The 20,765-nt window shown below is 37.6% G+C and overlaps 4 protein-coding genes across 5 annotated transcripts; 1 reads left to right on the top strand and 3 right to left on the bottom strand.

Annotated features, from left to right (window-relative positions):
* Positions 1-2,465: 2,465 nt before the first annotated feature.
* Positions 2,466-3,853, bottom strand: LOC119071090 (gastrula zinc finger protein XlCGF49.1-like). The gene is made up of 3 exons (XM_037175732.1): positions 3,647-3,853; positions 3,370-3,567; positions 2,466-2,983 (listed from the first exon to the last, which is right to left on the bottom strand). Exons 1-3 carry the CDS (start codon positions 3,725-3,727, stop codon positions 2,708-2,710), a joined length of 555 nt encoding a protein of 184 aa, XP_037031627.1. The 5' UTR covers positions 3,728-3,853; the 3' UTR covers positions 2,466-2,707.
* Positions 3,854-5,071: 1,218 nt separating this feature from the next.
* Positions 5,072-7,496, bottom strand: LOC119071063. Its single transcript, XM_037175695.1, has 3 exons — positions 7,387-7,496; positions 6,591-7,324; positions 5,072-6,342 (listed from the first exon to the last, which is right to left on the bottom strand). Exons 1-3 carry the CDS (start codon positions 7,396-7,398, stop codon positions 5,172-5,174), a joined length of 1,917 nt encoding a protein of 638 aa, XP_037031590.1. The 5' UTR covers positions 7,399-7,496; the 3' UTR covers positions 5,072-5,171.
* Positions 7,497-9,579: 2,083 nt separating this feature from the next.
* Positions 9,580-14,736, top strand: LOC119071064 (glycosyltransferase 25 family member). Of its 2 annotated transcripts, none has more exons than XM_037175698.1 (7): positions 9,580-9,925; positions 12,414-12,642; positions 12,706-12,821; positions 12,885-13,715; positions 13,770-13,903; positions 13,965-14,120; positions 14,235-14,736. In XM_037175698.1, exons 1-7 carry the CDS (start codon positions 9,726-9,728, stop codon positions 14,408-14,410), a joined length of 1,842 nt encoding a protein of 613 aa, XP_037031593.1. In that variant the 5' UTR covers positions 9,580-9,725; the 3' UTR covers positions 14,411-14,736. The 2 variants fall into 2 exon arrangements, with proteins under 2 accessions (XP_037031593.1, XP_037031591.1); XM_037175696.1 differs by having other exon boundaries at positions 9,581-9,925; positions 13,965-14,177.
* A 2,275-nt stretch (positions 14,737-17,011) lies between these two features.
* LOC119071095 (H/ACA ribonucleoprotein complex subunit 2-like protein) lies at positions 17,012-17,707 on the bottom strand. The gene is made up of 2 exons (XM_037175738.1): positions 17,453-17,707; positions 17,012-17,389 (listed from the first exon to the last, which is right to left on the bottom strand). Exons 1-2 carry the CDS (start codon positions 17,604-17,606, stop codon positions 17,085-17,087), a joined length of 459 nt encoding a protein of 152 aa, XP_037031633.1. The 5' UTR covers positions 17,607-17,707; the 3' UTR covers positions 17,012-17,084.
* Positions 17,708-20,765: the final 3,058 nt, after the last annotated feature.

Raw genomic sequence — 20,765 nt, 5'->3', positions numbered from 1 at the left:
TTTCCCATTTCCTATTTTCTCCCCTCTTTAAATAAAGGAATGACTTATTTTCTGGTGGAGTAATTTTTAATGAGAAAATAACGTTTTCTGATGACAGTTCGGAAACGAAATGTTTGTTTTATCATCTATTGCTTTGACAGGGGAGAAACGTTGTGTTTTCTTCACTAGGAGAAACAGAAAATTCCTACTTGAGCGAAAATAACTATTTTAAACCCTTGGTAAGTAAATAACTATTTCAGGTAAGGTGTGGTCCACCTGTTCCGGCTCTTTCATAGAAAAAAAACTTTATATTTTCCATTACTTTCATCTTTTATTCGAGAATGTTAACAGATTAAGTATATTTATCTTACAAAAAAAAGTTTTTAAAAAAATCGAATTTTCTTTCTACAAAGTGTCTAGATAATAAAATAATTTCATTTCATCAACAGGTTCTTTTATTATAAAAAATATTTTTGATAATTTGCACGTCTTAATAATCCATTGATAGCAAAAATATTGTAAGCAGAGGTTGAAACTTCTGTTCGCTGTAGTTTACATTTCGATTGCATTACAACATTGCGTGTCTACTTTCATCGATTTCTGGTTTCATTTTTGGTGTTTTTTTTTAATAAGAGGATGAAATAGTTATTTGTTAACCAAGGGGAGAGAATAGGAAATTTCACCAAGAGCCAAGAGCAATTCGCTCAAATTGGAATTTGCTATTTCTACCGAGGTGAGCACGACATTTTTCATGCTTGCGTTTTGCGAAAATCCGCATTTTTTCCACTTTCTTCAAAATAAAATAAATAGTGTGCCTTGGTATTCGGCCATTCAAGGTGAGAAAATGATGATTTGCTCGCCCAATACAGCTGAACCCGTCATTTTAAATGATTATTTTCTCACCTAAAACGTCGCCTCTCACAATAACACTAAAATGTCATTTTCAAAGCGGTTCATAGTGGGCAAAATAACGATTCGTAGATGCTACTGGCAGGCCATTTCACCTGCAAATAGTCTTTGTAAAAGGAAAAATACTATTGGCAAGTTTGCCTGCCAATAGCATTTTGTATGAGATGATATTGGCAGGCGCCTGCGAATAGTCACTACGATTAAGGATTTTTGCATCGCTAGCATGAAATAGTACATTACTATGCAAGGGAAGTAAAGTGATATCTCGTATCCAGATGAGAAAAAGTATCCGAGGGCGGCAGCCCGAGGTACTTTTACTCATCGTGATACGAGATATCACTTTATTTTCCGTGTGTAGTACGACGTTTTACTATGCGAGTGATGTAAAGGTTATTGCCTATACATGTAATAGCCTTATTACATGCACCAGCATAGTAAAGTTTTTTTTTTCACAACGCAGGCGAGAAAATTATGATTTTCTCAACTTAGCTGAAACTTCAAGGGAGTCTTTGTTGTGAAGAACGTTGTATTGACCTGGGAAAAAATTAAGGAAATTTCAAACTTTTATTCCCCTCGGTGAACAAATAACTATTAAATTCAATGTCCATGCCCATCCACTCATATCTCAACAACGATGCACTTCTGATGAGAACACAACCTTAAAATTTAATTGGCAAAAAAGTTCGTCCAGCATCACTGAATAGAATAATAATTTAGAGAACCCTTAAAGCTAAAACCTTTCAAAAACGGCAAGCAGTTTTACTGGCGGATCTATTACTTCATTTGATCAATTCGATCTAAGAATTTTTAAGAGATTGACTTCAAATCTTTACTTAATTTTTGTTGAACATTCCTTTTGGTTTTGCATAAAAGTGACTAAAAAATTATCTTCTCTCAATTTGAGAAGAAATTTACACAGGCTCTCTTTGGTCAGGTTTATCCGAAAAGACAGCATAGCTTGTCGGGAAGGCGTTTATCGATACAGTTTATAGCTGTCCGTAACAGGTTATACATTTACAACGAATAGACTAATTAATATGGTCGCTTGACAATTTTTTCATTGCCATACTGTCGATAGATACCTCAGAACTGCCCTGACCAAAAGAATTCTTTTGTTTCATTTTTCGATAGTTTTTTTTTCAAATTCGGGCTTTTTTAGAGAAAAAAAGTTGAATTAACCAACCGAATGGATATTTCTTGAACTTGAAAATGACAAAAAAAATCTTTCGACCAATTTCGCCGGCTCAAAAATTTCTGTCATTGAGCTACACCAAGAACAAATTCAGCGGATTGTTTCGAGAAAATCGAAATAATTCGCTCAGTGATCTTTTTATGAAAACCATAAGAATGGAGTTGATTTTATGAATGGGATCGATAAAGTCATAAGCTTGAACGTTCGTGTAATGCTTCGAAATAATGACATTTTTGGCTACCTCACTTTTAGTGAAAAGATTGGCAATGGAACTACCAGTGCCGGACTGGCTCAAAAAAGCCCTTCGGGCATTGTATGGAGAAATTTCTCAAAAAGCCCTTCGTCGTCATTTATCCATACAAAAATCAAAAGGCCCTTCGGGAATCGCCCGAACGCCCATAACGGCCAGTCCGGCACTGGGAACTACATTTTTATCAATTTCTTATATTTTAGCATTTAAGTGTAAATGAGAATGAATCTGTAAATTGTTGTTGCCAAATTGTTAATTAAGCCTCGTCGTAATACTTAAAATTTCAAAATTTTCTCTAAATTGAAATGTAGCTAGTTTACAGCTTAGCATCAAAAACTACGACAACCGTAACAAATCGATGCTAAAGCAAACAAATTTCAATTCTTACCAATAAGTTCGAAAACATGCATCTTCGCGTGTGCTTGCAACGAACTCTGATGTTTAAACGATCGTGTACAGTGCTGGCAAGTCAGCTCTTTGACGAATTGATGCGATTTCTGATGTATTTTCAAATTGGACATGATGCTAAACGATTTCGTACAATTGGGCTCTGTGCACAAAAACGGTCTGTAATTCGAGTGGACACTTTTCTTATGACTTTTCATGGTGGATGATTGATTGAATTCTCGGTCACACACATCGCATTTGAAGGGCTGAAAATGTTTGTCAAAAAAATATTTTAACAAAATATGGGCTTTAGAGGAACGGCGTGGGGGTAATTTGGCACACGGTGCTGAAACAACGCATTTTTCAACTACGTAAATGGTGAACTCGCACACAAATTTTCGATACCAAAATTTTGTAAAAGGAGTCATTGAGTCCATGACATGGCTAAAAAGCATTTGCAGCAATAAACTTGCGTGTGCGAGTTCACCTTTTACGTAGTTTAAAAGTGCATTCTTTCTGCACCGCGTGCCAGATTCCCCGATTCCAGAGGAACTCATCTCTATGAGGTGGGCCGACTTCTAAGGACAAGCGAGGCACGGACACCACTATTCATTAATACAAGTCGGCTCCTCTTAGGTTCATTTTAACAAACCTTCTCTTTGGTGTGGATAAGTATGTGTCGTTTGAGATGACTGTTCCGTTGAAAACTTTTGTCACACACCGGACATATCAGGCACAGGGTGTCTTTATCGAAACGTTGGCTTTTCATTGCTTTCAATTGCTCGATGCTGAACTCTTTGATTATAACTTCAGGCTCAATGAATCGAAATGATGTCACACTGTCCATTAGCTGTGAGTAAACATCGAACCGTGTTTGTGAGTAAACATACAAGTAAACACAACGTCGAAATAGTAGAAAAACATTTTACCTCGTCAGATCCTGCGTTGTTTTCACAGTGACTACTATCGCTACGATTGCACGAATCAAAAATATCGGACGCAAATTCCATTCCAATGTTGTGCTTGGTCAGAGGTCTTCGGATTGTTTGGTAATAAATGAGCAAAAATGCACGACGACAATGTTTGTTTACTGTTTTCAGCCGGCTATTATGACAGATCGAATTATAACCCCGACCAGCGTCTGTTCTGCAACTCAACGAAAAGTACGCAACAACAAGACAGATACGATAGAAAGAGGGATTGGATGAAAGTGTATTGACTCGACATGTATATCCAGTGCGTTGGTATATCCCCTCCAATGGATGCTTTTTCACATTCAGCACAGGACGGTGAAAACATTGTTGTGAAGTGATGAGGCTTGGGTTGAAGCCCTCAGATACTTTTTTATGCCAAATACTGCGAAAGTTTGTATTTTCGGTCCTCAAATGGTGACTGAAAGTAAAAAAATTCAGGCCTTGAGCCGAAAGTAAATGTCACTGTCATCATTTTACTTTCGTCCCGTGGGCGTGCGTATTTGCGGGCCGAAAGTAAATGTCACTGTCATCATTTTACTTTCGGTCCTCATATGTCTCGAAAACACATGTTCACTTGATTGAAAGTACGCATTGAGTGAAGTGTTGTGTTGACGATAGCCAAATGTTTTGTGAGCAAGTGAATGTATGTTTACAGTAATTTCATTTGTTAAATTGTTTTTATTTTTATACCAGGGGGCTGCCGCCCTTGGCCCCCGCCCTTTTCGGCATTTTGGTGTTTCTACAGCAAATTTTGTTGATAACTCAACAGTTTAATTAAAATTATGTTTTGTTTCGGACCGAAAATACAAATCTTCCGCAGTATTTGGCATAAAAAATAGTATGCATCACTCGGGGCAAAAGTAAAAAAATTCAAATCGTGTGATTGCCGCCCTTGCCTGCGGCGCGGGCTGCAAACTTCACACGTTTGAATTTTTTTACTTTCGCCCCTTGTTATGCAATAGTTATTTGTGTATCTGTTTTGGACGATTGTTTTTAGGCAATTTCGCGAGTTGTGGCCCGAACGAAGTGAGGGCTCCATGCGAAAGTGCCTAAAATCAATCGTCCAAAACAGATACTCAAAAAAATTTTCATGTAAGGGGTCGAAAACCCGAGAAAATCTCGAAACTCCCTCATTTTCGGCCCCGACACATGAAAAATACTATTACCCATCTGATAATCTACTATTCCCTTCTTTAGCCGAGAAGAATAGACTCAGTCTCAAGTAATGTTGATTTTCAACTGAAACTGATTTTGAAATTGCGAAACTTTAGTTATGTCGCTGCACAGAGTCAGAGTGTAAGAGATTTTTACGCGAAGCATAGAACCAAACAGAGCTCATGATGTGCTTCGGGACACTTAGATTGAATTCATAAACAACAATTTCCATTTCAGAGTACAAAAGACACTCGAATATATTCAAAAGTTCGTGATGTCTCTTTGTATGTAATCAAATAAATTGTTTCGCCGAACGACAACCGAATCAATTTATCCCAAATGCATTCAATTCAGATTTGCAACGATTGATGAAAGTATCGTCTGGATACCCATGACTCATAACTCCACCATTCTGCGCGGTCTTGTGGTGAATATTCCAAACCAACGCGTTTTCTTGGCCATTCGTTGCACTTGTGCCGATGGTGAAGCAGATGCGTCTGTCCCATGCAATTCGCAACAGGCGCAAGAGTTCGTTTCCTTCATCATTGTCGGGCAGGAAAGCCGTTCGGTTTAATTGATAACTGGGACATTCAATAGTATACTGAACTCTTATCGAATGATATTCTTCATAACCTTGACATGGTGTTGCCACTATAGATGTGGTCATCGCACCATTCGGACAGGTTCCGATTTCTGTGCCAGAGGTTTTCAAACAAAACGGACATTTGATGAATGTGTGTTGAATGCCTGACATTGTTGTACGTGTGGTTTCGATTTGTTCGTAACACTGCTCGCACAGCTCATGACCGCATAGTAAAACTTTCCAGAGGGGAGATGATTCATCAATTGATTCACTACAGATTTCGCATTCCTTAAATTTAGATTTTTGCGATTGATAGGGTCCAGCCCCATTGGTAGCATCTGCATCGTCAGCCCTTCCATCAGAAGCACCCTGTTCCAACAATTCGCACACACACCGGTTGAGATCGTACGAATTTTTCTTCAGAATTTCTGCATTCAATTCGGCATTGATGAAGCCCAAGTTCGATAACGTAGCCAGTTTATTGTTGATCAAAATTTCAGATTCATCAAGCATGGTACCAGCACTCTCTTCCAACAAAGCGTTAATTGTTGCATCAAGATCGTACGAATTCTTCTTCAATACATCCAAGGTCCGTTCAGTGTTTGGGAAGCCGAGGTTTGCCAAAACGGTCATTTTATCGTCAATGGCCTCGGCAGTCTCTTCAATTTTCACTTGAGGTGACATGTCTACGTCCATTTGTTGAATTTGTGGAGCTACTCCCATTTGGATGAAAATATTTTTCGCATACAAAGGCCAATCGCTGCTGATCGTCGATGGAGGCGTTGCAATCGCACCGTCTTTTGATGATTTCCATGCGAATGGTGGTAAAGAGTTTATCGATTGTGAGTAAATGCCAGCAGTACCAGTAGAGCTGGCTTTATAGCTGATCTTGTATAGTGGACAGCATTGGAATCTACAAATTGATAGAAAACAAGTTGTATCAGGTTCATCTAAATTCTGGCGAGGGGGAAACAGCTTCGGAAAGTCGAAAAGTCACAAATTATCCCGAAAAGTCATAAAATGATCCAGAAAGTCAATTCCCGGAAAATCACAGAAAGTGATGTCACGGTAAGTGAAGAAAAAGTCACGCCGTCATGAAAATTCGGCGATATCCGGTAAATCGGTAAATCGAATTCTGGTGAAATTAAATGCTGAAATTACCTATTGTAAACAACGTATTCGCAGCTACCATTAACACCTGGCTGACCAACGATTGAATCGAAATTAACGTCGTTGTAATTTCTTTGTTGACGTGACACCTTCAACGGTTCTCTAACAAATAGCTGCGCTTCCCGTTGACTGACAGACAAACAGTCACCTAAAAGCACCATGAAGAGAAATATGGTACCTCCACAGCCATCATAGAACACAGATTTGCGAGGATCCGATGCAAAATAGATTCCTTTTCCCAACAATCCTCCCGCTCCCAATCGCTCGTCCAGGCCTTGAATTAGAATGGTATTCACATTTGCCATACTTCTGGTGCAATGAAAAAGTAGAGCCAAATTGTCATTGTACGGATAGGCAGCTACTCGAGCGTCCGGTTCAAAAGACGATGCTATGTGCATCTGATGAAATATTTTCGTGTGATCTGACGACAGTTTTGGCAGAAGGGTGCAATCGTCACTTTTCGACAGCAACATTTGTTTTCTTGTATTGGTGAATCGCGACCACAGCATTGGATTGACAATCTGCTCGACAGCGTTGATTTCGAACGGATCCAATAGGGAGGCGATTGTGGCGTATTCCAATGTATCAGCGGCAATTGGAAATAGCTGATAAGGTTGGAGTGATAGTATAGTCTTTTCCATGTTGTCATTCCAATTCGGTGCCAATGGAGGGTCCGGTGACACTACGTCTACAGCATCAGTTGAAGTAATAGTTGACGGTGAACTCTGGAGTGAAAAAATTGATATGTAACGCGTACGAAGCAATCAAATGCTCAGTCAATTCTTACTGTGTCGCTCATGATATCGCTGATATAATTTTCGATTTATTGTCCCAGAATTTTATGTCCTTTAAATGGATAAACGTCAAGTTCAAAGAAGTGACTAACAAAGAACATAAATTGTCAGGGTTGGCTTGGATCAGTAGGATCAGTAGTGGATTGTCAATTGTTATTGTCAAATTCAATGAGTTTTGCCTCTGATGTAGTATTAGCCTACTCACTGTGTAAAATATTATTCATTCGCATTTGTGTGAAAGCATAGCACTCCAACTCCGAGCATGAACACAAATGAATAAAACGAATGGCTACACGATGGCAATCTGCATGACCTTCGTGGGTGTCTTAACCTGTTCTTTCAGAACCTTGGTTTTGCTATACTTGAGACTGCACGGTTTCCTGCTTTCCTTTTGTTGTCTCAATTGAAACAGGCCTTTCGGTCCATCAATTCAATTCAATTCAATTCTTTATTCATTTAAAGTCGGCTTAATACAAGTGGACTATTAGTATTAATTGTACAATAGAAAAGTTAAGTTCACGTTAACAAAATAAAAATTTTGAGTCAAAATTAGAAAAAATAAGAAACAAACAAGAAACAGATTATTGCAGAAAGCTCGTCAATAGAGGTAGAAATAGTTGATGTTAGGCTGGCACGATCATAGTTGAACGAATGAACCAAAAGTTGAGTCAGGTAGACGAAGCAGAGCGGTACGAAACTGAGCGTGTGGCAGAGTCGGATCGATCGAAGATGATGTGGCGTTGAACATTTTACAGGCGTTGTTGAATGGTGAATTAGTGACGCGACCATTCCGACAGCCTTTGATGTAAATAATTCCGTTGTTTTTGAGTGCTCTCGTTGTGAACGTTATTTGAGAACGAAGACTCGGCGAGTTGATTTTCCCGGTAAGCAGCGAATGAATAAACAAAACACATGCATTCACCCTTCGACAGATCAAAGTTTGCAGACCGAACTTCGTACATCTTTCGATGTAAGGGCTCAAGACGTAGTTGTTGTCAGCGCGGTCGCGGTAGTCACCATTAAGATGCATAACAAACTGCTTCTGCGTACTCTCAATTGTGGTTCGGTGACTTGCACAGACTGGTGACCAAACAGTGGCTGCAAATTCGAGGTTGGATCGTACCAAGGCTTTGTATAGAATTTTCATGGCATCCTCGTCAAAATATCGACATTGACGTAGAACAAAATTCAGCACAGATCTGCTTTTGTTTTTCACGTATTCGTAGTGAGAGTTAAAAGAAAACTTTGAGTCGCACAGAACACCCAAGTCAAGATTACTGCTTGTCCGTTCAATTAGTTGGTTATCTAAGTTGTAGTCGTAGATTATGAGATTCCTTTTGAGCGTATATGTGATGACTTTCGACTTGGCTCTATTAATTTCCATTCCATTGTCACAACACCATTTGAAGAATATATCAATTGCTGCTTGAAGATTTATCGCATCCTCCTCAGATTTTATTATTGAAGTCATTTTCTTGTCGTCAGCAAAGTTCAGATTGTGGATACCGGGTAGTTGAACGTCAGAGTCGTTGAAAAACATCAGCAACGCAATGACTCCTAGAATGGATCCTTGGCCCACACCGGAAAGAACTGTGAAAACGTCCGACTTTTCAGATCCCACAACGACATATTGCAGTCTTGAGACCAGGTACGACAAAAACCACAACAAAGCGGCGTTCGAAAGAGGAAATTTGGCCATTTTACGAATAAGTTTCGACTTATAAACTTTTTCGAAGGCTTTGCTGATGTCGACGATGAATTCATCTAGTTGAGCGTTTTCTTGGAAGGCATTATGTATGAGGACGCTCAGCTCCATCAGGTTCGATTCAATGTTTCTATCGGATACGAATCCGTGATGAGATGCGGATATGTTTCGAGGAATGATAAGCTTCAATTGTAAGAAGACCACTCGTTCAAAAACTTTTGCAAGGTTTGGCATCACATTGACTCCTCTGTAGTTCTTGACGTCCATTTTCCGTCCATTTTTGAAAATCGGCGTCAGTTGTCCGATTTTAAACAAATTCGGATAACATTTCTCAGTTAATGATTGATTGATCAAGAAGCTTCTTTTGAAATTTCAAAAATTATGCGCGTAAAGCCTTTGCTGCGTACTTACATTCATCTTTCAATCTCATAGGATATTTTGTAAACAAATCATCGGAATATTTCGGCAATAAACATGAGCAGATTTTAGTATAATACATGATACATGAACATGATGGCCATTTGGTCCAATTTACTTGCGACGAAGATGTTAATCTGTTTCAAGCGCGTATAAAGTAAAAGAAAAAAAAAACATTCGAAATCAGTGAAAATTGTTCGTCTGATCATCATGAAGTTACAATTATTGTGTCTCGTTATTTGCAGTGTTTGTTTAACACAATCGATCGCGAGTAGTGCCGATTCCAATGAAACCGAAAAATATCCAACATTTGTTATTGTGACTCTGTTCCGGAACAAGGCTCACGTTTTGCCGTATTTCTTTACGTATTTAGAACAGTTGGACTATCCCAAGGAAAGAATTACTTTGTGGTAAGATTTTCTATTTACGGATTTCATTGCTTTAATGCGGTCTGTGTATTATGTTTCATTCGCGCCCACTATACATTTTTGTTCATCCGGTGCAATTCTAATGAATTTTAGTTGGTTGAGTTAGCAGTAGTGTACTAAAAATTACACTTTCCTAGTATATGCTAAGTGAAAGCATGATTCTTTGTCTCATAGACTCTTCGCACTTATATTATGACGAAATAAAACTTTTCAGTTTCTCAAAATCGCTATCGCCAGAAATGTTAAAGAATTATTCGGTTCTGCCTCCTGTGTACTCATATTAGGATAATGTAAACATTTCTGATAAGATATTGACCTCCGTCGTTCAAATTATGTGATCGCTGATGATTCTTTGTGCTCGTTTTTTGTACGAAATAAAATCTTTAAGTAAACTAACCCACACCAAGCTATACGTACAGATACTTTTGATGATAAATGTACCAAGTATTTTTGACCCCAAGAACATTATTAAATCAGCTTGCATAAGTCTGGTAGGATTATGCTACTGTGACAAAAGTTATTGTTTGCACGATATATTAAGTAAAACGATCGCCTTCTAGAATTTGCTGGAATGAATTTGCTCTGAGACGTGGCCATGCATAACATCATGTTGATAGTTTATGTCTCAGGTCAAAATTTTTATGATGAAAATGAACTGCTACTGTTACTGTGTAGTGTATGTAGTGTTTTGTGTGTAGTTATGTATAGTGATATGAGTTGGAATATTAGCGTTCAGTTGAAATCATAGCATCGAACAATCGCTAATAATAGATTGCATAGGATGCAGCGGAAGTAATTATACTTAGGCGAGTGATACTAGCCGAACTCACAAGTGTTTTTTAACCTGTTACAGATGGCTGTCATCTGCTATCGACACGACAGCAATAAATAAACGACAAGCTTCAACAAATGAGGTCTTATAAAGCAAAAAGCGTGTTCAAAACAAATGCAGTAAAAGATTTCTGAAATCAATCTTTGAAAATATTTTATCAAATGAAGTAATAGATAAGATAGTAAAAGTGTTGATACGCTTGCCGTCTGTAATAACAAACTCTGGAAATGGTTATTTTGACAAGTTTGTACTTCCGAGCCGATACCGATACATTTGTCACATTATCATTGTCTAGAGCAAGTTGTATAAAAACACAGATGAGTTCGCCGGTTTTAAAATTTATTCCGAGTTAATGCTTTACGTTTCAGCATTCAATGAATACTGTTTTATTGACACTGCCAGGAAATTGGGCATATCATTAACTTCAAAACAATTTCTCATCGCATTCCAAACAAACCGGAAAGAGAAAAAAGGATATTTTCTATATAAATTTTTAGTACAGAGAAATTTAATTGCAAGTTCGCCACTCGTTTCTAATTGCCACTAGAAAATTTGTGTTTAGCGGTGTAGCCTTCCTGAAACTTAGTGGAGTTTCTCAGGCCTTAGGAAATGCAAAAATAAATTTAATTATCATCGTGCTGCTAGTTCCATTGCTTCCTACTTATAAACAAAGAAATGTTTCGCGCTGTCAATCACAAGTTATAGATTTTGTCCCAATTACAGAGAAGAAAATTCGGTTCCTATTAATTTGTGTGACTTTGAATAAACAACATTCAGGTGTAAGATTTTTCGATTTCTTAGAACCCTACAATTTAAATCTTTGCTGCTCTCTATATAATCATTGATTACCCGTGATGAAAGAAACTCTCGAGGTTGTGTGTTGCAGTTGGTCGAATGCTAGTCTAACATCAGTACTTTGTGTGATCTTCCATTGCCTGTTGTTTGGTTGACCTAGCTCTACTTAGAAGCACCGAGATTTTTTTTTGTATTTCGCAAATCAAGCGAAACACAAAGGATCGTAACACTACCTGCACCTACCATTAAGTTAGCAGTCGAAAAGCCTCAAATTTTTAACACCAAGAATGGTTAACTCCTGCCGTAACGAGGGAAATACGGCCTCTATTTTGATGTCATCAGACACCAAATAATTTTCTACGTTAATGCCAGGAAGGAGCCGGCGCCTTTCGAGCGTTGTATGAAGGACATTTTTAAATCTTCACTATTATAGCAGCGCTATGGTGGAAGAAATGGTATTTGATCTGCTGATGATTTTGTCGTAAACATTTATTTTAACGAGATATTTTAACCTGCTACACGTGCTACACATAGATAATCTGTTATCGACAGATAGGACACGTAAAATACTTTAGAGTAGCTCTTGGCGGTTGTTGATGAGATCCTTCTCGAAAATTACTCTAAAACATTTCGCTAATTTACTATGACTAAAGCTGAGGATCATTTATGAATTACGCACACACCTAAGAGGAACTCGATCGAAACGGAGGAGTGGAACAATTACGTGCGTAATTTATGAATGGCCTCTATGGACATTTATTCTTCTGCTAGTGTATTCCTAACATAAAAACTCGACTAATTCTATATTGATTATCATCTAACTTTGATCGAAAATACAAACAGGTTCCGCACAGATCACAACGAAGACAATACTGTTCAAATAATAGAGACATGGTTGCAAAAAGTTTCGAATTTATACCACAACGTCAACTTCAAATTTCAAGACGTGCCGAAAAGTCGAAGCACTGAAAAAACAGCCACCCATTGGCCGGCAGAACGACATGAACATGTAATTCGACTAAAGGAGGAAGGTTTGAATTATGCGCGGCAAGCATGGGCTGACTTCGTTTTCGTAAGTTCGTTAAAATGTTTAGTTGACAAAAAGTGGAAATTTTGTTTGGTTTTTCGTCCACAGTTCTTGGATGCTGATGTGTTTTTAACCGAGCCGCAGACACTGAAAGTGTTGATTGAAAAAAAGTTACCGATCGTGTCGCCGATGCTACTATCCGACGGTCTATACTCCAATTTTTGGTAACTGAAATTTATTGCATCACTTTTCCACTTTTTACACAAAAACTTTTAATTTCTGTACAGGGCCGGTATGTCGGACGAATTCTACTATCATCGAACGGACGAGTACAAGGAAATTTACAATCACGTCAAACGAGGTGATTTTCCCGTGCCAATGGTACACAGCGCCGTACTAATCGATCTGCGTTACGTTGCAACGGACTATCTAACTTTCAACAGAACCATTCTACACGAGCAGCTGGTGCTGCTGAACAAACCGGCTCTAACTAGCGAAGTGCCTGTCGACGATATAATTATTTTTTCCGTTTCGGCACGTTACTCCGACACCCAACTGTACGTTTCGAACACTCATGCGTTCGGTTACATAATGGTGCCGATGGAAGACACTGAAGATTTTCGTAAAGATATTGACCAAGTGGCGAACATAAAAATTTCGATACTCAACGACATTGACAACGGACTTGCTCTGCTACCAGAAATGGAAAAATTCGTTCAATTAGCGCCGAAAGATCGAATGACATTGAGCAAAATTTTCATGATAAATTTGGAGAGACGTCCGGAACGACGTGCTAAAATGAATCTAAGTTTCGATTTCTTGGGCCTGGATGTCGACTATGTTTCGGCCGTCGATGGACGGGAATTGAACTATGACGAGTTGAAAAAGATTGGAATTGAATTTTTGGAAGGTTACGCAGATCCGTACTTAAATCGTCCGATGACATTAGGTGAGATCGGGTGTTTTTTGAGTCATTTCCGTATATGGGAGAGAATTGTGGCTGAGAAACTGGAAGAAGTGCTGATATTAGAGGATGATATTCGCTTTGAACCGTACTTTAAGGAACGAGCTGTTAATATACTTAATGAAGCTAGATCGTTTGGTGGCTGGGATTTGATGTAATTGATGAATCCGGTCATTGTTGACATTGTTTTAACTCAACGATTTTGCAGATATCTCGGAAGAAAGCGGTTGGAGAGTCAGGACGAAAAATGGATACAAAATTCTGATTTTCTTGTCAAAGCTGGCTATTCCTATTGGACACTCGGCTACATTATAACATTACGTGGAGCTCAGAAGCTACTAGGTAAGTGATTTGACTTCTATTCAGTTCCCCTATGGATTTTGCATTTTTTTTTAAATTTCAGATGCTAAGCCACTAAAACGACTGCTTCCGGTCGATGAGTTCCTCCCTATTATGTTTGACCGCCATCAAAATGCAACGTGGAAAAAAGCGTTCGAAGTTAGAAATCTAGAAGCCTGGAGTACGGCTCCGCTGCTCCTGTTTCCGACTTATTACACAGGTGAAGAGGGCTACATTTCCGACACAGAAGACTCGGTTCTGATAAACCCTATCGAAGGTGCCAAATTTGTGTCCCCCAAGACGAGTATAACTAAAGCTTCTGTTCTAATTTCAGACTCGAATGGTACGACCGTTGAGAAGAAGGGGGATAAGGAATTTTTCAATGAGAACGTAGTCGACGACAAGGGTTCGTCGGTTGAAGAAGATGAGATCGTCAATTTGGATCCGAATGACATTCTGTTGAATACCGTCAAGGAATCGTTAGCGGAAGCGGTTAAAACAGAATTGTGAGCGACTGACTGTCTAGTGGAATGTACACATGTGTATACATGTTGGCCGACTGTGTACGTGTACATCCAGTGAATTTACTTAAAATTCAACATTATTTGTGCCTTAATCGAATCAAATTTACTGTAATCTCTTAGCTGTAAGCCATTTGAATTGTGTCATATTTTGTTGCGGCGTATTTTTACGTTTGTCATAAATCCATGCCAAAAATATTTTGAAAAACGGAGGCGATCCGTTTTATGTTCGAGTTGAACTTTTTTCTCTCTTTAGTTTTAGTCTTAATTTTGTACTGAACAGCAATTAAATTTGTTCAATTTCGATTTGCGAAAGGAATGGAGTTTTTACTGATGATGCAGTTGTTGGTAGAGATACTAAACAAGAGAAGACTCATCAAAATTATTGAAGAATTAGGACAATTATAGAATCGTTGGTCTATTAGGGTAATCGGGCATGAAAGGATGAGACGTTTGTTGCCGGTAATCGAGTCAACAAAATTTCCCGGTAATCAAAGACGTAGATTTTTCGGTCGATGCATTTCCCGGTGCCTTGACTTCCCGGTATCCAAATCCAGATCTTTTCTTGAAGGAGCAGAAGCCCCGATTAAAGATTGCATGTCTCCTGCTCCCTAGCCTTACTTTCTCTGAAAGGGAAACTTTCCGGTTTTCGATAATAAGTCGTTGAGCAGCTTAACATCTATGGATGGTAGATCCTCATTGGAGTTCCTTGGAGTTTACAATACCAGAAGCTGCAAAATCTGAGGTGGTGTAAAGCGAACAATCCCTAAATATACGTACACCAGTCTCAGGTGCCACACCACAAGGACAGACCGATCAATTCTGGGAGATGACTGTTTCCGCAGTGTTGAGGCTATAAGGATACCGCATTGTTTCCAGGGCCTATTTTTGGGAAATTGATTTCCTAAATTTCCTAAAATTTTCCGAAATTTTCCTACAGTGAACGACATCTCAAATGTCTCACTGTCAAATTTTTCTGAGAATTTTATTGTGTCATTGCAAATTCACAATGACATTCTCTGAAAAAAATGACAGCGAGACATTTGAGATGTCGTTCACTGTATATTTGCTAAAATTTGCTAGAATTTGCCATTAGCAAATTTAGCAAATTTCGGAAAATTTTGGAAAATCTTAGCAGATTGTGGAAAATCGATTTCCCTGAAAATAGGCCCTGATTGTTTCCCTGACCGATGGTAATCGTGCATTGCTGTACGTACAGTTTTCAATCCTCACTCAAACGACATGATTAGGAAAATCGGTTTTCGATCTATGCTCAACCCAACTCCATTCTCCATGGCATCGGGCCAGGCGTTTGCTCACTTAGTGGATTCCATTCCTAATTGGTGAGCATGGAAATAATGCGTGTCCTGGTAACTTCGTTACTGGGAAATGTTTTCACCAAACATTTCGTTATCGGGAAATCGATCCTTCGCCGAACACACCATTCAAAATTCCGGGAGTGTACATGCTTTTGAAACCTAAACCAACTTTCTTGATTTTCCGAACCATCGGAATTGTATGGATTGTACAATGAAGTCAGATCTAAGTTTTTGTTTACCGGGAAATGTTGACTTATTATTTGTTAACTTCAACATTTTGTCTTTAAGCCTGTTGCTGAGAATTAATGTCGATCGATTTATACGAGTAGGGATTTCAAAAACCTACTAAAACTACCCTAATCTGAGTGATCATTTGATCAGTTTTTCGTATCTCTGAATCTTAAAGCTTCACGTTGCCGGTTATTGTGACTTGTCAACTTTAGGCGCACTGGAAAGTGCTAAGTTAGTCGAGGAATACCTCCAAATAAATTTATAAAAATCAAAAACTTGACTTTTGATTTTTAGAAATTTATTTGGAGGTATTCCTCGACTCCGTTAGCACTTTCCGGTGTGCCTAAAGTGCCTGCTCGAGCATTATCCCCTTCGTGTTAAACATTTTCAAGACTTTACTCTGTTAGTCCTCTACATTATAGGTAGTCTCGATTATAACTTGGTTAGACTGATGGCATGGTAAGAGTTAACGGTAAAAGTAAACCATTTTGGGCTGAACAAAGTTAAATGTTAACGAAACCAATGGTGTAGAACATAGGATGGTATAATGGCCAGCAACAGTATGTTATCCAAATTACAAAATTTTGGCTGTTCCATTTGTGGTAGCTGAAAGACCACGCATGACAGAGTCGATATAAATATTATAAAGAATTGAGTCAAATGATATGACTCAATGACTGCAGAAGTGCAGAGCGCGCAGAGCGTAAAGAATCAACGGGAGAACATATAATATTTGGAATAATATTTTCGCTCTTGTCAGATCAACTGAGAGCCAGAAAATAAAATGTTCGGACAAGAATGATTCAGGATAGGGTGATAACTGTCCACTTTCAGACCGCTGGCAATACTTTTCAACACAACTCTTACCTTCGGACCGAATCGATTTCTTCATTTTAATGGATCGATGCAAAACGACACCGCAAGCGTATTTCTCCAAGCATCTCAAATTCCAGCTTCTTTTTCGTCAATCTCTCCAACGTCGATGACAGCTCGATTCACAATCAATTCACTCGCATTGCTGACAAATTCAAACATTTGAATGGAATTCGACTTATGATAAGTTTGTAATTCAAACAAAATGAATTTTCATATTTAAAAAAAAATGTCTTAACCCTACACTGGCGCAGCTAATGTGCTAATTTCCGCCTTAAGTTCATCAAACTGTTCTTGATAATCGGGATGTTCACGAATAAGCAGCGTGACGGTTCCACGCTTGACTCCCATTGCAGCTCCCAAATCGAGTCGACTCGGCGTGTACGCATATGGAATGCCTTTATCTTCACAGACGGCCGGCAAGTGACACATGATCTCAATGGGTGTTACATCGCCAGCAAATATTACGATTCCCTTTTCGCCCTTGTTCAGTCGGCTTTGGACGTCTTTCAACCCGTTGCGGAGAAATGTTTTCTGTTTGACCGCTGCAATGGAATTTGTTGAGTAAGTAAACGCCAAATTGATAATGAGTGGCATTTTCGACTTACCCTTCTTGATGAGTTTGTAGCACTTTTTGGTCAATTTCTTTGAAGCCATGGGAGAAGCAATTTTATTGGCGTTTTTCACTTTTTCATCGTACAGATCTTCTTCCTTCACTTTGCTTTCGTTAGCATCATCGTTTTCCTTCTTTACTTTACCCATTTCTTGTTATTTGTCGGTAAAATTTAAGGGAAAAAAATTGTAATGAACACAAGCACCGCAAGCAAGAAATAAAAACCACGTTTCTTTGACGTTTTCAATTTGTGTGGCTGCGTACACCCGAAATTGTCAATTTGATCGATGTCATTCGAATCAGCCATTCGAAAATTTGTCGTGTCTAACATTTACGGTGGCGCGAAATTCAAACATTCATTTGAATAGAACACGACGCTAAGCTGATGTTTATAAATTTTGTTGACAAAGGATTTTCATAAAGACAACAACATCATCTGAGAACCTTCATTGATTTTTGTGGATTTCTTCGATTTCAAACGATTTTTTTTCTGAGGGTTTCCTCCGATTCTGACGATTTTCTGATTTCTAGTTTTCAAAGATTTTTCCAAGGACTTTCTTGGGATTTTTGGGACGAAGGATTTATCGATAAATCTTTAAATTGATATCTGGAACATCTATGTTTTTTTTTTCAATTTACAGTGGATGCTGAAAATTTGAATGAAAAATGTTGAGTGTGAAAAACCGTATCCTTCTGCCCTGTTTGACAAACAATACTCGCTAAAAGAGGCAAATCTAAATAAAAATTGACTCTCTTCATAATATGTGTACAAATTCATGATAAGATCTCATCGAATGAATCACATAATATAATTCACAAGCTAGGTTTGATAACCAACATGAATCAGCTAAATGTTGTCTTATTTGTCGCTTTGTTAAAAGTTTTCTTAAATTAGATGAATCCCCAGAAATTCTAAAGAATTCCTGTATGATAAGAACAAATACTTGTACGTACTTTTCATCACTTCCGACATCTCTCGACATCATGTAGTTCACGCTGTAAGTACGCTTTAGAATTTTACATGTCAGCTCGCAGTAAAGTGCACTTGACATCACTGTTTATGACTGTGAAAAAAGGCCTACCGGACGCTAGCAACGAAAAAATAAATTTCAGTGGTTTCAATACTTCTTTATAATTAGAATAAACGATTTAACGCTGCATTAAAAAGACCTTATGATGTTCCTCTTTGAATTGTCAGAGCAGTTACAGCGTGAATCGTTTCTTATCATAGGTACATGTTCGTCTAAGCTTTTACGTAATAAATTGAAAAGTCAAAATTTCGGCTAAATTTTGTTTATCGAGCCGCAGCCGAGGTCAATCGACACACGACATAGCAATTCATACAATAAGTTGAGAAATGGGTTTGTTATTGTCACTATAACATCACAAACGAGCGAAGCGAAATGCAAAACACTGAATGAACCGAAAACTGTATGAATGAGAAAGTAGACTGCTGCTACGTAATCTTCAAAAATTAGTACACTGGAAAAGATCAAGTCCAAATAACTGTACATCCGAACACTGACAGTTGCACCGTCATCCATAGAGACTCGCTGAAAAAAATTGAAATTATTGAGATGCCGTTCAATTTTATGTCCTGATCTACAAAAACGTTTAATTTAATAGATTTCCAATGTATAAAAGGTGAAATTATGATATTACAAAGTGCCTGCTCATTTTCACTGCTCTGTAGATGATTTTTGACAGTTATAATAACCTTGGGCTTGATCTCAATAACATAATAGTGGTTTTGTTGTCGGCGTGTCGAGGGTTCGAAAATTCGTTAGGGCAGGATTTTTATTTACGGTTAATGGTTCAAAAGGAGTGACAAAATGTATATTGGAAACAGTAACACAAAGCAAAATGTTGAAAAACAGAGAAAAAAGGGTCTATCGAACGATACGAACGAATGACGCATGAAAAAAGTCCACTTATCGCAGCGCCGTTGCAGAAACGTTACGTTTCACTCTTATCCAGTGCACTTACCGTACCTAAGCATATAACATAACTTACGTAATTTCTTGTAAGTTATTGTTTTGGTTTGTGAATGCTCCACTCGCCTTCGGCTTGTTCCGCAAAACTCACACTTGACAAAACAACACACTTAAGAAAATTTAAGAAAATCGCGAAAATTTGAGAAAATTTGTAAAAATATTTTCGCTAATATAGGCACTGCTTACAAGCAAGGACGTAATATACTATCAGTCAAAAACACTCAAAAGAGTAAAAGTGACGCAAGTCCATGTGCATACTTCCAAAACAACTGATATCGCTGGAGGTGACGCATTCTCCGCTTGTACGCAAAAACTGTAACAGCAAAAATTTGACCAAAGAAATTCTAGAAACAAAATTTTACCAAAAAAAATTTTGCGTCACAAAGTGGCAGATGATTCGGACGTATTAGGACGTATTCTTGCCTATTTTAAAAAAATTCTTAAAAGTACTTTCCTCAACATCTGCCACTTGTGACGCAAAATTTTTTTTGGTAAAATTTTGTTTCTAGAATTTCTTAGGTCAAATTTTTGCTGTTACAGTTTTTGCGTACAAGCGGAGAATGCGTCACCTCCAGCGATATCAGTTGTTTTGGAAGTATGCACAGGGACTTGCGTCACTTTTACTCTTTTGAGTGTTTTTGACTGATATCAGTTCTTTTGGAAGAATTAGTAGATTGAAAAATTTGAAAATTTGATAAATTTAAAAAATTTGATAAATTTGAAAATTTTGAAAATTTTTGAAAAGTTTTGACAATTTTTGAAAAGTTTGAAAAAATTTTAAAATTTTGAAAATTTTAAAAAATTTTGAAAATTGTTTAAAATTTTGAAAATTTTTGAAAATTTTGAAAAATTTTGAAAATTTTGAAAAAAAAAATCAAATTTTGAAAAATTTTCAAAATTAAAAAAAAAAATATTTTAGCTATATACTAACTAAATAGGTCAATATAGCTATATACTAACTATATATAGGTCAATATAGCTATATATAGGTCAATATAGTCATCTACTAACTATATATAGGTCACATTAGCTATATACTAACTATATATAGGTCAATATAGCTATATATAGGTCAATATAGTTATATATATGTCACTATAGCCATATATATGTCAATATATTTATATATAGATTAATAAAGCTATATATAGATCAATATAGTTATATATATGTCACTATAGCCATATATATGTCAACATAGTTATATATAGATTAATATAGCTATATATAGGTAAATATAGCTATATATAGGTCAATATAGCTATATATAGGTCAATATAGCTATATATAGGTCAATATAGCTATATATAGGTC

Source organism: Bradysia coprophila, assembly GCF_014529535.1.
Source record: "Bradysia coprophila strain Holo2 chromosome IV unlocalized genomic scaffold, BU_Bcop_v1 contig_106, whole genome shotgun sequence".
Lineage (NCBI taxonomy): Eukaryota > Metazoa > Arthropoda > Insecta > Diptera > Sciaridae > Bradysia > Bradysia coprophila.
The sequence above is the reverse complement of the archived record's forward strand: the minus strand, read 5'-3'. Positions and strand labels throughout refer to the sequence as shown.

Bases quoted from the DNA above. Each gene is read 5' to 3' on its own strand.
- LOC119071063 (XM_037175695.1), bottom strand. The intron at 6,343-6,590 runs GTAATTTCAGCA...ATCAATTTGTAG, and splicing joins GAATACGTTGTTTACAATAG to ATTCCAATGCTGTCCACTAT.
- LOC119071095 (XM_037175738.1), bottom strand. From the start codon at position 17,606: ATGGGTAAAGTAAAGAAGGAAAACGATGATGCTAACGAAAGCAAAGTG. The intron at 17,390-17,452 runs GTAAGTCGAAAA...ATTCCATTGCAG, and splicing joins CTACAAACTCATCAAGAAGG to CGGTCAAACAGAAAACATTT.
- LOC119071064 (XM_037175696.1), top strand. From the start codon at position 9,726: ATGAAGTTACAATTATTGTGTCTCGTTATTTGCAGTGTTTGTTTAACA. The intron at 9,926-12,413 runs GTAAGATTTTCT...AAATACAAACAG, and splicing joins AAGGAAAGAATTACTTTGTG to GTTCCGCACAGATCACAACG. The intron at 13,716-13,769 runs GTAATTGATGAA...ACGATTTTGCAG, and splicing joins TTTGGTGGCTGGGATTTGAT to ATATCTCGGAAGAAAGCGGT.
- LOC119071090 (XM_037175732.1), bottom strand. From the start codon at position 3,727: ATGGAATTTGCGTCCGATATTTTTGATTCGTGCAATCGTAGCGATAGT. The intron at 3,568-3,646 runs GTAAAATGTTTT...GTTTACTCACAG, and splicing joins ACAACGCAGGATCTGACGAG to CTAATGGACAGTGTGACATC. The intron at 2,984-3,369 runs GTTTGTTAAAAT...AAACATTTTCAG, and splicing joins TTATCCACACCAAAGAGAAG to CCCTTCAAATGCGATGTGTG.